The sequence below is a fragment of the Rhynchophorus ferrugineus genome, unplaced genomic scaffold (genome assembly GCF_030347505.1).
Source record: "Rhynchophorus ferrugineus isolate W39M unplaced genomic scaffold, kcgeb_rfMv2 rfM2, whole genome shotgun sequence".
Taxonomy (NCBI): domain Eukaryota; kingdom Metazoa; phylum Arthropoda; class Insecta; order Coleoptera; family Curculionidae; genus Rhynchophorus; species Rhynchophorus ferrugineus.
Window position 1 is genome coordinate 38,809,236 of NW_027472581.1, and position 14,959 is coordinate 38,824,194.

The 14,959-nt window shown below is 30.7% G+C and overlaps 1 protein-coding gene across 1 annotated transcript in view; it reads right to left on the bottom strand.

Annotated features, from left to right (window-relative positions):
* The window catches only part of LOC143190834 (uncharacterized), an 86,274-nt gene that overhangs the window by 58,436 nt on the left and 12,879 nt on the right, over positions 1 to 14,959 (bottom strand). Inside the window, exons 5-6 of the mRNA XM_076395400.1 lie at positions 6,323 to 6,466; positions 3,538 to 3,779 (exon numbers count right to left, since the gene is read on the bottom strand). Of these exons, the coding sequence (XP_076251515.1) occupies positions 3,538 to 3,779; positions 6,323 to 6,466 (386 nt within the window). The remainder of the gene's footprint in view (positions 1 to 3,537; positions 3,780 to 6,322; positions 6,467 to 14,959) is intronic.

Sequence of the window (14,959 nt, forward strand, 5' to 3'; positions counted from 1 at the left end):
TAACTGAATATTTTTCAGTTGTTATAAATATATATATATATATATATATATATATATATATATATATATATAAATTAAAACCATTAAATAAATTGTTGTATGTGTTTCGTTCCGCCTTTGGTACAATAATAATTATACAACAATACAATAATACGGTAGGTTAAGTGAAAAAGAAACAGACAATGTTAATAGGTTAAGTAGCATGTTCGAGGGTATTGAGGGTTGCTAATTTTCGTATTAAATTAAGAAACTTTTATTCCATGGTAGTAGACAGTCCATGAAGTTCAGTAAATACATTTCTATAGTTTAAGTTTTTCCTTGATTATTTTCTGTAAAAAAGGGCAACAACGTTGCTTAAGGAATTATTTTATTTATTAGCTATATTTCAAATATTGGAACTAATTTTCTGGGTCTTCTTTTAGAATAATTTTAAGAATTTAAAAATATTATGCCTTTGTATAATATTTTTTGAAAGGTGCATGCCGTCCATGAGAATACGACGTCAGAAAAATTTCTCGTCTTTAGATGCCATTCATGAAACGAACTTATTCCTTCCACTCTTCAAAAAGTGAATATTATCTCGACTGGTTATGAGCGTTTTTTAGGTTTTTTTTTTTGAAAGAACGTAAAAGATCAATAGAATAGTCCACAGCCTACCATAGTAAAACATATGTCTTTGGCAAAATTAGTTTTCTTATTATGTTTGAATTGTGTTGAAATTCCCTTCAATGGTTATACACAAATTATAGCGACCCTCCAATTTTTCGATACCAATTCTGTAGTACGATTTGTCCTTTGCTTCAAAATAGGCATCAGTTTCGTCGATCACCTCTTCATTCCGCGAAAATTTCTTCCCAGCAAGCATTCTTTTGATATCTGAGAACTGGAAATAGTCGCTGGGGGCCAAATCTGGAGAATACGTTGGATGAGGAAGCAATTCGAAGCCCAATTCATGGATTTTTGACACGGCGAATTATCTTGGTAAAGCAACACTTTTTTCTCTTCAAATGCGACCATTTTTTGGCGATTTCGTTCTTCAAACAGTCCAATAACGCTAAGTAATAGTCGCTGTTGATGGTCTTTCCTTTTTCAAGGTAGTCAATGAAAATTATTTCATGCGCGTCCCAAAATACAGACGCCATAACCTTGCCGGCCGACTCGCGTTTTTTCACGCTTTGCAGTAGGTTCATCGTGTGCAATCCACTCGGATAACTGTCGATTGGACTTCGGAGTGAAACGATAGAGCCATGTTTCATCCATTATCACATATCGATGCAAAAACTGGGGTTCATTACGCTTGATCATCTTCAAACACTGCTCCGAATCATCAACTCGTCGTTGTTTTTGGTCAAAAGTGACTTCGCGTGGAATCCACTTTGCACAGAGCTTTCTCATACCCAAATTATATAACCGTGAATAATATGATATACACGTTCAACTGATATCTTTAGAGTGTTTGCTGTTTTATACAGTTTCAATTTACGGTCATTCAAAATCATTTTGTGGATTTATTAATGTTTTCGTCGGACCTATTTTGGGCGTCCACTGCGTTCACAGTTCGGTGCTCATTTCACCACGGCTAAACGTAGCATACCAATGGTTGATTTTCTTGGGGCAGTGTCCGGAAACTCGGCATCAAGGCAAGGTTTTGCTTCAACTGTATGTTTTCCCTTCAAATAAGTTTACACACGAATCTTTTGGGGATTAGGGGTAACTAAAAAATATATTTATTTCATTCTGGCAGCCCTATCTATGTGTCAGATCGTGGACTTTTCAATTAATTTGTTAATTTAATGAAATTGGTCTAGTTTTAGACGTTTTGCTCCTAAATATTGGTCCCATCAATTTTAATACTATTAGTACTGATTTGTATGGCAAGTTGATAACTTGACGGTCAATTTGGAACATTAAATAACACAGATCTGCAACAAAAAAACTATTCGAGCATCTTTAACTTATTTCTATATATTTTGGTATACTGAAAATTAAAATAATTAGAAAAATATTTCAAAATGTCAGTAATTGGTTTATTGCACCTATATTGAAGCTGATTTGATGAATGACTTTAAGATCCATAAAAAAGCCTTAAAGTAGTTCTACTCCACAATGGCGGTTTTTATACTACTATTCCTGTAGGTCATTCTATACACCTCAATGCAACCTACAAGAACTTGGAATTCATTTTTAGGATATAAAAATATGACCATGTTTGGCAGATATGCGGCGACTGTAAAATTTTATGTATGTTACTCGATCAACAGGGTAAGTTTACTTTGACCATAACGGATCCTAAAAAGGAAGGGTGGATGCTTTTAAGGATTTTTAGGCAACCATAAACATCCTAAATAAAAACCAATCATTAAATATAATATTTTTAACAAAAAAATTTAACCGACTTCAAAAATTAAATAAAGTACTCACTAAAAAGTAAAAATAATCAAATTTAGATTTTAAACACAATAAAAAAGTTTTAAAATAAAATATTTACACAATAATCGTTATAATAACTAAATAAAATAAACAAAAAACTTATTTAATCTATGTACTACAACTATTTTAAATTCTACTATATAATTATTGACGGAGAAATCGGCGAACATACATTATAAAAAGATATATACAGAATATACAGCCGAATATAGAATCTTGTCATTTTTTGAAGTCGGTTAATGAATGCTAAATACATGTCAAGCTTTGAGATGTTTTAGCAACCTTATGCTTCTGGAAAATTTTGGAGATGATGTTGAAGGATTTCACCAGAACTTTCTTTAAAAGACGGGGAAAGATACCAAGGAAAATGAAGCATCTCCGAGAGACCTTTCACATTCTTGCCACAAGCGAAACTGTACAGAGGAGCTTTGCTGGGATAGAAGCGATTTTAGTGTGTGCCAGTAACCGTATATTAGATTATAAAATATATATCGTTAACTTTTGTAAATAAGGTAATATTTGTCAAGTCTGTTATCTTGTAATGTTAAGAAACTTCCATTATCCTATGACAAAAAGGAATTTTAAGATTTAATTTTCGAATTCAGCACAACCAAAAACATAAATATATTATGTCAGAAAACCTAAACAGCTCTAAGTTTTTTTGCAGACTTGTGTAATTAGTTCAAAAATGGGCAAAGATTATAGTCATATATAGTGTCGAAGTATGGCAACCTCTGATACCAGAGCTACTTAAGCTTCAAAAACATTCTGAAATTTCCTACAGTAACAGAATAATGGCTAATAATTTCCGTCAAATAGAAGTTATTATCGATTAAGGATGAATATGATGACAAGAAACGTTTTTTTCTCATTAATTAATATGTGTATGTATGTATGAATCTAAGAGATAATATTTCTAGAAAATATATTTCCTTTTATTAGGTATATCGGTGCACACTACCTCGATATATCTCGATATATTGTAAATGTAAACTAGACCTGTTATGTATACCGACGTTGGCCAATTCGTATTTCATGCTAAAACACATCCAACCTAATTTAAATTCATATCACTCTCTATGGATTGATACCGTTAAAACAACTTACCAAAACAGACCTTCACAATTGCTAGGCTGCCACAGTTGACCATCCCATACGTTCAAATAACTTCGGCACATCCTGTCAGGTTTCTGAGGATCCCAGGAATTACCGGCGTGAAATTTGACTATAGATAACCATACTCTATACCGGGGTGGGGGCGAAATCATTCCAACAGCCCTCCAGTCAGGAAACCGAGGGTTAATGGGGCGAAAAGGGGCCGGCGACGTGGAAGCCAGTGGATCCATACCCTGTTGGTAAATTTTTCTTGTAACGTTCAAAAAGTTTTTAAAATACATGGTAAACATTCCCTGAAAACATTATTCTCATGGTCTGATTAATTTTTTGTTTAAAAAGATAAAAAGACAATTTTTCACTGAATATATTTAGCTAGACCAATAAGACGTATGCTTCTCGATATAAAATTCAACTGCAAAATAATTTCTAATATTGAACATGCCTTAGGGGTAAGTAACACTACTTATTCCCAATAAACACTAAAAAACCTGAATAATCAAATCTTGAAATAAATATTGTATTGGAGTTATGATACCTTACGATGTTGAAAGTCTATGTGCGGACCAGAAATAAAAAATAAAATTGAATGATAGCAACATTTAGTCTAAAGTGATTATACAAGAGTACAGATAAATACGATATAAATTAAATAGTATAGATAAATACGAGAGAAGACAAGAAACCCTTGGCATTACGCTTATGGACTAGCGAGTAACCAACTTAGAAATCATCTCAGAAGATATTTGGTCTTACCCAGCCTGGTTAATGGCGTAACTGGGATAATTTTCACAAAGTAAACAATCAGAAACAAACTTTAATGACCATGCCCCAGTAGGATTCCAATCAGCGACTATCGCAACATTGGGATCGTGATTTCCTATAGCTTTGACCACTGCGCCAACCAAGTTTATAGTTTTGTTTACAAGGGTTTTAAACTTGCATAAATTGTAATTGGTGAAGCTCGTATGATTCCGGGGAAATCTTAATGCTGTTCTCTTTTGAATTTATTAATTTAACCGAACTCAAATTAATTATCAAGGCAATATCACAGGTTGACCTTAGATTGGCAATCGTTCCTCAGTTACTCGAAAGGTTTCTTACTGTAGTTAAATACGGGCAAAAGTATTGCAGATGAAGCTCTGAGGTCACAAAAGGTGAATTGAAGGTGCTGAACTAGCCTTAGCCATGAACTATTCCAAGTAATAAACATTCAAGATTTGAAAAATACCCCTAGTCCATAGATTCTCGGCACATGGATCACAGTTCAAGGTGTAAGGCCACCAAAGGTGGACTAAAGTTGCAGTAAATTAACATAGTTTGGAATTTGAACAGAAGCCTGCAGTTCAGGATGAACAGTCACCAAATAAGGATTGCAGTAGTTCAGTTCCTGCGCCGTAAACCATTGGAAGTTGGAGTCACTAAAGCTGGGAAACTATTCTATAGAGGGCTGCCATGGAAATTTGAGTAGAAGCAGTGCCATTTCAAAGATATTCAAAGCCAAACTGGCAAACGAAGGTACATACGATACACAAAAATAATTCTACAATAATTAAAAGCTTATTATAATTGTAATTATAAGCAGATTGATTAATGACCACGTACATCTTTGTGGCCGTTGGCCGATAGTTGTCAAGTAAACCTTTTACTTTCTATTATTGGCCTTTCTGCAATAATATATCGTTGAATTTGTTTAAGTGTCTTCGACAGATATTTTCAGTAAACGTTTCATTCGGTTTTAGAAGCTCGTATTGCTCGTATATATATACTACTTGCTGTCAAGGTTCAAAATAGCGTTTTCAGTTAATTGGTGTCTTTCGGATCACATACTGTTATAAGTTGTCTGAAAGCTCTTTATGAGCTTTATAAGTCATAGGATTAATAGTCCTCAAACGATTTTGGTCCTCCAGGTTGTTCTCTTTCATTGATATCAATGTTATAACTTGAGGAAGCTTTGAAACCAAATCCGATAATTGGGATATGACAGAGCAACATTTCATACATTTCTATACGCATCTGATAGGCTTGGCAAGCAGATTTATTGAAATCAAAGAACAGAAGTAATGAATGTCGAATATTTTATTTAATTTTAATTTTGGGTCCGTGATTAAACTCGATATTAACAAAGGGAAAACTGTTATTTAATAATCGAAATTATGTCTATTAGTTAGGTTAATTTTTAGTAGCATACACGTTACATTACATTAAACATATGCCATTTTCACTAATAGATATACCTGATCAAAATACATGTAAACATCTAATCCTTTTAAAGTTTTGATAGTGTTAAAAATAAATGTTATTTTTTAATTAATATATCTATTTATTGATGAACCTTTATAGCAATAGTTTAACTTATGTATCTTACTATTTATTTACTGTAGAGTTTTAGTTTTTAACCCTCATTTTAATTACAGTAGTAACAAATCTTTTGACATGGAGACATGTTGGGTCTAATATGAGTAAGAATATCAAATTGCTGTCACATGAATATCAATTATTGGAGAAATTCATAGTCGACCTTCAGAACTCTCAGTCCTGGCTTTCGATTATTAACATAGTTTAAAACTTTGCCATTTTAGCAAATATCCCATCAGTAAGAATTGCCACATTTCCTGGTCGACTTTCCAACTCGGTCAAATAGATTTCATTCAGCGGTTATATTACATTTTTGTCGATTTTCCGAAAGTTTCGAATTTATCTTCAACTTTCCTTTTAGTCGGACCCGAATTCAGTTAAGCCTCAGGCTAGGCTCGAAATCGATTCGGTCGATACAAACCTGAAGGTGGTAGAGGCATGTGGTGTTGGCAGGAAGGGAGTGTATAGGGCTCTCCAGAATGCCTCTGTTGGTTCCCCTCAACCAAAATTCGCAGTTTCTTTTCTGCTTAACGAACGTCGGCATTTGTTGATCAACAAACTTCACCTGGAATTTGAAGAAAATATAACCATTATTAAATAGTTACAATAAAATATTTGATTTTCTATTTTAATGCGTTGTTAAACATTTAATTCCTTAAAAGTAATCAAAATGATAACGGGACTATTGCCCCATCTTGGTTATGTGACGTTTCATTGATGTTCAGTTTCGTTTCAACCATTGTATTGTGTAGACAGCCAAATTTTATTCTAAATAAATATACGCCACAAGAACGAGCATAAATAGTGACAATATTTATTGAAAATAATTGTTCCATTATTGCTGCTTTGCGGAAATTGCGTCAATGGTAGCTGGACTTTTGCCCCACCTTATATAAGAAATTATGTAAATTAAATGCTTTGAAAGTATTGTTTATAAGTAGTTAAGATGTTTTCCTCCATTTCTTGTAGATCTTGTATAGATTATCTGAGGATATTCTATATATTTACTCCCTACAAATTCGGACATTTTCAACGCACTGAACACATGTTTTTGTTTTACTTCCACGAAATGATACATACTGACAGGTGAGGTCTGTCAGTGAGATTGCAACATAAAGTTGGTTACAAATATACTCAATGCGAATATACAGTAAAACCATGTGTAGTAAATACTTCAAAATTAATGTATAGGCCTGATATATTTATGTGCGTAGTAAAATTAGTACATCGACAATACAGATTTTATAGTAGAATTTAATCAACTACTACTAACTATGAAGGAAGATGGGATTCAGTTAAGATTCAAATGAAAATGAACTGTGTAATCCCCAGTAATAGTTAATAAGTTATATGGATCGATTTATAACGGTAACATTACTTATAAAATATAATTTTTTAAATTTCCTTTCTCCTATTTCTGTAATTGGAGAGATTTTTTTGAGATTAATACATATTAAAACTAGAAATCAATCGATTGTCAGGCTCATATACTGACCTAGTTAATGAAAGTACCTTTCATAAATAGTAGGGATATTTGAAAGGGAATTAATTATTAACTGTTCGATGAAATTTTTTTATCCATGGAACGTATTCATCACAATTCCCCGATAATATTTGATGATTATCAGTAATTTTTATATTGTTTTTAACAAATAGAGCTTCATTACCTAGGAATTATTATTATATATTCGTAAAACATATATAATAGCAGTCTAATGATATGGATTTGACATCAATTTAGTTTTAGACATGCCGAAGTAAAAAGTAAATTGAATGAGGCAATGTCAAGTCAATCAGTTGGTGGTTTCCACCGTCAACTCGTGAGTGCCTGAATTTTAATATACATACCTATCTGACAAGTTATACCAAACTGTCGCTTACATTACTTAATTGCAAATTGATCTGGACTTTCCTCGATCAGTATCAAACATATCATAACAAAATTTAACTAATATTTTCATTGTCCAAATAAATTATTCCATCTCAATTGAAAAACTTATTTAAAAAATCATGTTGCATTCACAATCGATGTTATATTTCCTAAATATTAATCATTAATTAAATATTAATATAAAAATACGATAATGTTCTGATAATACTTGAAAACATAACATATATTATTCGATATAGTTAGTTTAATATTAATTATAAATTAATTTATTACTACTTCTCTTTTTTTGTTCCTATATCAATTCACAAATACACCAGTGCGCTGTTCTCAAACTAATATTAAATGATGCTACTTAAGCTAGAGCGACGGGTATCATTTATGTACTTATACTATATATAAGATTGTATGGTTTTGTTTACTTTAATCCTCTAATATCTTGGTCTTTGTCTAATAGCTATATTGCCTTTTTTCACCTTTTGTAGTGAAATCTTAATCTGGACTCATTTGATTTCGTGGTAATTATGCAGTTTCTCATTGGTTATGTATAAGCATTGCCAATTAATTGAGAATCTTGTTTTGACCTAATTTACTAATTGGTTTTATAAAGTGGCACAATAATATATTTGAACCCCGTGACTCCTTATAGGCTTTACTACTGACTGATAACTCAAAATTTTTGTGATCCTGATAAAGTTGAGAGTTCTCCGACCAAATATTTAATCTAATGTCATTATCCATGGCGATTGTGTAAATTAATAATTATCATCTAGTGGATTTATGGGTGATTAATATTTTATTTTAGTTAATAATTATTATGATCTAGTGCTAGACTAGAATAATTAAATATCCGTATAACTTAGATGAAATATTAATAATCAGTAATATCAGTCCCGTTTTTTATAATGATACGTTGATAGATATGTAGTATATAATTAATATAGTTAAATTATAGCTTTATTAATTTTGACGTATTTATCCTGCATTCACGTTGCTTGAGCATTGATACAACTACAATTTTACAATAATAAGTGTTAATAAATGAATTTGTACATTAAGATAGTACTTAGAACATATAACGTAGGATCTAATAAAAAAATATTATATATTAGCATAAATCGAGATCGTATATCAAAATATTACCATCCCCAAAAACCGAATAATAGAATAGTCAAATAAGTTAATGAACAAATCTGGAAACCTGACGGATTTTCGACAAATTCTGGAAACCAATTGGGATTAAGCCTGCTGAACTTTCCAATATTCCCTTTCAATCGGGGAGGCATTATAACGTAGGGTGTCAGTACACAGGAACTTGGACACGTTGTGCTTTTTATCGATTCGAGGGTTAATGTGGGCTATATTGGAATATTCAATAATCGTCTATTGTGTTTAATACTATGTCGAAATCATTTCATTGAACGCTAATGGCAGAGTATACGTTTCACTGGTTATATTGTAAGCTATATATTCTGAGAAATTTATAGTAATACGTTTTTATATTGAATTTAAATTAATAATACCTAAAATGATTATTTATGATATAATATTTTTTAATATTAGTGATAAAATATATTATTAATATTTCTTAATATTAATATTCATATATATATATATATATATATATATATATATATATATATATATATATATATATATATATATATATATATATTATTAGAAATATTATTAGAATGATAAAGAATTTTTAGATATTTTTATTATAAAATTAAACTAATTAAACTCTCCATCTTTCTGGTTTTATTTAAATTCCACGTAAAAAGTAAAAAGTGACTTGATAAAAAACGGCGGAAAATTATTTTAGGGGTAATTAAAAAGCAAATAAATTTATAAAAATAAAAGAGTTACTCAGGTCAATCGTTTGAGAATAATCATAATAGTGATAATCAGAAAGATTAGAGTAAAGCTATTTATATCCTCTGGATTAATCGAAGTTCAAACATTAGGATTTTTTGTGTCAAGACTTAAAAATAGTGCCTACATTTTATTGCCAAAGGACAAATTATAGTTTGGATAGTTTGGCATTTTTAAATCTATTAGAACTCATGGATTCAGGGATCTACATCCTTCAGCTAGTATGTTTGAGAAATCATTTAAAGGGTTCATCAAAAGTCAATCTTTTCATCTCATTCGCCTTTATATATAAGAAATTGTGAAGAGGATGAATATACCTATAGAGCCCTTTAGATAATTATATATATATATATATATATATATATATATATATATATATATATTACAGATTAAATTAATTTCAGAAATTAAACTGTTTTTTATTTAAATTTGATTGGTGAATTAACCGTGACGTCAGGGCTGTCAGGTACCAAACTTTATTAAAGAGCCAATCAACTGTCTTCACTGCAAAATGTTTTACTTATAGGTGCCTATAATGAAGATTGAAATTGACCAATTAAATTACGCGAATGGCCGATTGTAACTACATCAGGATGTTGGGTAAAGCAAAACTTTTCTCCAGAGACCCCTTTTGAGCTTGAAGCTATGAATATAGTTAACATGTTCTTAGTGCAAAGTGTATTCCTAAGTGTAGTGAAGTCCTAACAATTTAATTTTAAAATAGTATGAAAAAGATTAGACGTGAATATCGTACTTTTGTTCATAATGAATTCTTTCCACCGGGGTAAATTGTAATCAAGGTGTAATATTAGGGTGTGACTGTGCGACATTTGCGTAAAGCTATTTGTCTTGGAAGTCAAAATTATGACTCAATAACACTTATTTTTTACATCAGTGTAGTACACTTCGTCGTACAGTAGCACACAATCATCACATTGATCCTATTTAGCACCGTCGACTTTACTAAATTTGAGAAACTTTGAGGCTATTATTTTGAGTCGATTGAGGGGAATTGAATCAAAGAATACTTTAAAAATCAGTTCAGAAATCAAACTGAACAACTTTTTCAAGGACTAGAAAAGATGATGGTGGCATAAAGGATTATATATGATCTGAGGATTATATAAAAACCAATAAAATATATTAAAATATAAAAACTAATATATATGGAATATAATATTTCTCAGATTGCCTCCGCAATTTTTCACGGTTATCGATCGATGTATGGATCCATCTAAATTTGAGCGTTGATCTGAATTACGTTGACGTGATCGGTTGATAACAGTAAAAGAAATTAATTTTCATTGTTTCGTCTCGTGATTATACCGTATACCCTATCAAACATGTTTAGTTTTTGTGGACACATTATAACTGTTAATCTCATATGGATTGGCGTTGTTCTACATATTATAATTATGTTTGTTAATTATAGCTATTCACTCAAAAATGCGCATTGTCGCTAAACGTTAGTTTTAAATCAAAAGTGGTGTCCAAATGAAAATCAAATGTGTTAAGAGAGATTTTAAGTTAAATCCGCCCGTACTGAAATATTCGATATAAAGTCATATAAAATATGGTAATATTAATTTCGACATATAAAATAGTATTGAAATATAGTATAATACTATTTTGCTGAATAAATTTTGTTTTACATGTAAACTAATTAAAACTATAGACTATTTTTTTATTATTTAACTTTTTATTTAACAATCTAGAAAATGAATCTCTAATCTTCCAAAATCTACCTCCGTAGTTATTTAGGACTGAGAGAAAATAAAACAATAACAATATACATTTTATACATCTGTTTGTGTTGTTAGCTTTTCAGTTAATGAGCCTACTTTGTTTTGGGTGCTTCTGTTGTACTGCTGCTCCTTTCTTAATTTACTTAATGTTCTAAAATAGAATAACTTTATATATATATATATATATATATATATATATATATATATATATATATATATATATATATATATCAAAAATGTATAAAGAAAAAGCAATGTAATTAGAATGTAAAATAGGATTACTATTATATGCAAAATTGTTGTTTATAATACCTTGTGATATATTTTAAGTAATAGCAATAGTTATGTTTGGATATAACAGGTCAATTGAAAAGACTCCGGCCTACCATAGTAAAACACATTTTTTGGCAAAATTAGTTTTTTTTATTCAACATAATTCTCTTCAAAGGTGATACACCGACTAAAGCGACCCTCCACCTTTTTGATACCTTTTTGGTAGTACAATTTATCATTTGCTTCAAAATAGGCCTCAGTTTCGGCGATCACCTCTTCATTCGACGAAAATTTCTCCCCAGCGAGCATTGTTTTGAGATCTGAGAACAGGAAATAGTCGCTGGGGGCCAGATCGGGAGAATACGATGGATGAGGAAGCAATTCGAAGCCCAATTCAGGAAAAACCAAACCTTCAGGAGCTTGGCCTATTCAACTTACAATTTAAATTGTACGCGCTAATTTCTCCTGTGTTATTGACCCCAAGTGCTTGAACCCCTGTACTTGATTCAACTAGATGCCATTAAAACTTTAATAGTAAGCGTTATTAATATTTTGTCAATACATCTACCGGTTTTTAATACTCTGAATCTTTATCATTAATTCTCATGTCGAGTGTCTTTGCTACAGTATCTATATCGCGAAGAAAAACATTATGACAGTAAGTAAGATGTATTAAAATAAATTGCATCTAATAAGATAGTAGATTTACGAAAAATTTAATTATTTTTTTATTTAGTTTTTACCTGATCATTTACATAATTTCCCACGATTTCAGATGTTTAGATTACGATCTTTGCATTGGAACAATCATTCACCAAGATAAATACGTCTAATTTAATTAAATTTCATTTGTTAATCCTGGAGCAGTTTGTGATCTCCAACATCTTTCATTCAGTGTAGTAAAAACATCAAAATTATTACGAAACTATATTAATAATATTTAAAAATCAGAAGGTTGCGAGCTCGAAAGTTCTAAAAACAATTCTTCAAATATTTTTACATTAAATTGTCAAATTGTAGAAATATTTTTTAGAAACTATATTATGTTAAAAATTGTATGCTTATATAATGATTTCTTTATTTTAGGTTTTCTAGACAATCTTATAATGTTTATGACTTTGATATTTTATTTATCTCCTAATGTTTATGGCTTATTTACATATAAGTCATACTACCCAAACGAGAGTTCTGGAGCGAATATAAAAAAAATCTAAAAAAACTATGTTATGCTAAAATTACGTCATCTGTAATGATATGGACTATTACGTAACTAGATCAGAATATTATATTGATCTATAAAGCAGTTTTAAAGCATATTTTTTGAATTTGAAGCTTTATTGTAAAATCGTTACAATATATTTTAAAAAGTAAAACTTCCCGCAAATGAGATTTATCCGGTACAAATTCAGATATTTTTATTACGCTGAAAAAAATTTAGTCAATGCAGTTCGACAAAATGATACATACTGAAAAGTAAAACCTGTGAGATTTTACCATTAAGTTGGTTACAAAGCCATTTTATAGATAATAACATAATCTTCTGTGAATCCTTTAAAATTAAATTGTAGGCTGTAGAAAAATGTTTGAAAAGACTACAGTTTCTATTTTCTAATATTATTTTATCACTGTATTGGAATTAACTTATTTTCTAGGTCAGATATTGGGTTTAGGATTGCTAAAATTCAATCTCAATAAATATATTTATTCTGTTTATGTATAAGCGCAATTTACTGCACTAAATCGCAATAAAAGAACATCTAAAAGGTCCTAGAAGAGACCTTTTATCTATATATTGTAATTTATTGCCCGAAATCTAAGAGCTTCCGAATAAAGACAACAATCATTATTTTTCCCATCTTCTAAAATATTAAATCAAATGGCATAACCGAAGAGCGCTGAGAAATTTATGTATGCAATTCACATTTAGCATTCTGTGCGGTATGTCCCATAATCCAACTCGAGAAAATCCAAATAAAAACGTGATTTAATGGAAAATTCTCTGTTGTAGTTAAGTGTGAAATATATAGGGTTTTAAAATCCGTAGGGTGGATTAAACGAGAGACTGAGCTTGAATAAATCTGTGGCTATTTCTCTGTCCAAATAAAATAAAAAACTGCATTGGAATTTGATTTAAATTTCGTAAGTAATGCATGTATATATTGCAGGTATATGGGATTATAAAGTTATAAATTTGTTACATTTTATAATACTACTAATGCATCTAGATATATATTTTTATTTTAATAATAGAATGTATTTTTCAATCTTTTTGATCTATTAACTTGTGTTAAGTGTTCTTGTGAAAGTGTTTGGTTATATATGATCATGTTTTCAATTTAAATTTAAAAAAAAATTAGAATATATATTAATGTCAATATACTCTTCGCGCTTCTTGGCGCTTCTTGGCAATATGGGTAACTATGTAAAAAGAGTTATTACATTAAAATAAAAGGAAATAAACCTGAACACTATTATTTTATTTACAGACCTTTTCGCCAGAAGAGCTCTTCTTTCTCTCAGTCTGAAGGGTTTAACAATCGTTTGATATCAGTGAGAGGGTCCATTATTCTTGGTATCTTTTCTTGATTTCTTTAAAGTCCTGGTGAAATCGTTCACATTTCTTTTCAGATCTCTCAAATTTTTCGGAAACTAGTCGAGGTCAGAATGATGAAAATGTACTTTTCGATTCATTAGGAAATCTAAAGCTTGAAATGGTTTCAGTATTCTTTTGACGATTTGTTTATGGGTCTTTAAGATTACATAAAAATATCTCTATGGCCTCTTTAAAATTATTCTGCCCTTCTTTTTTCAGATGGTCGTAATGGTTGTCATTAACTGAGGGTTATTCATAAGCTGTATAATGTCTGGTTCGACGAAACGAAGCTTCTGGGAGACGCTTGGGAACTTTAAAACTATGTATTTGAAGCAGTTTACATCTTTGGGAAATTTTGTTATATTTTATATCATCAATCCCAACATGTACAACGGTGGTGGCTTCTGCACCAACTTTAAGCTCCATCAGCAGTCAACTCTTTTTGATCCGGTGATTTTTTCAGCCCCTGCTTTCCCGTACTTACGAAAAACAAGGGAAAAAGGAGAGGAGGTCAACCTAGCTTATTGTCTGAGCAACATGCACAACATTTTTAAATCCAATTCTAAATTCTTGTAGATTTCTTTGATGTGTGCGGAATAATCTACATGAATGGAAGCATAAAAACTGCATTTTTTTTGTTTTAGCCTAAAACCAAGCTGTGGAATGCATGACGCATACAGGGTT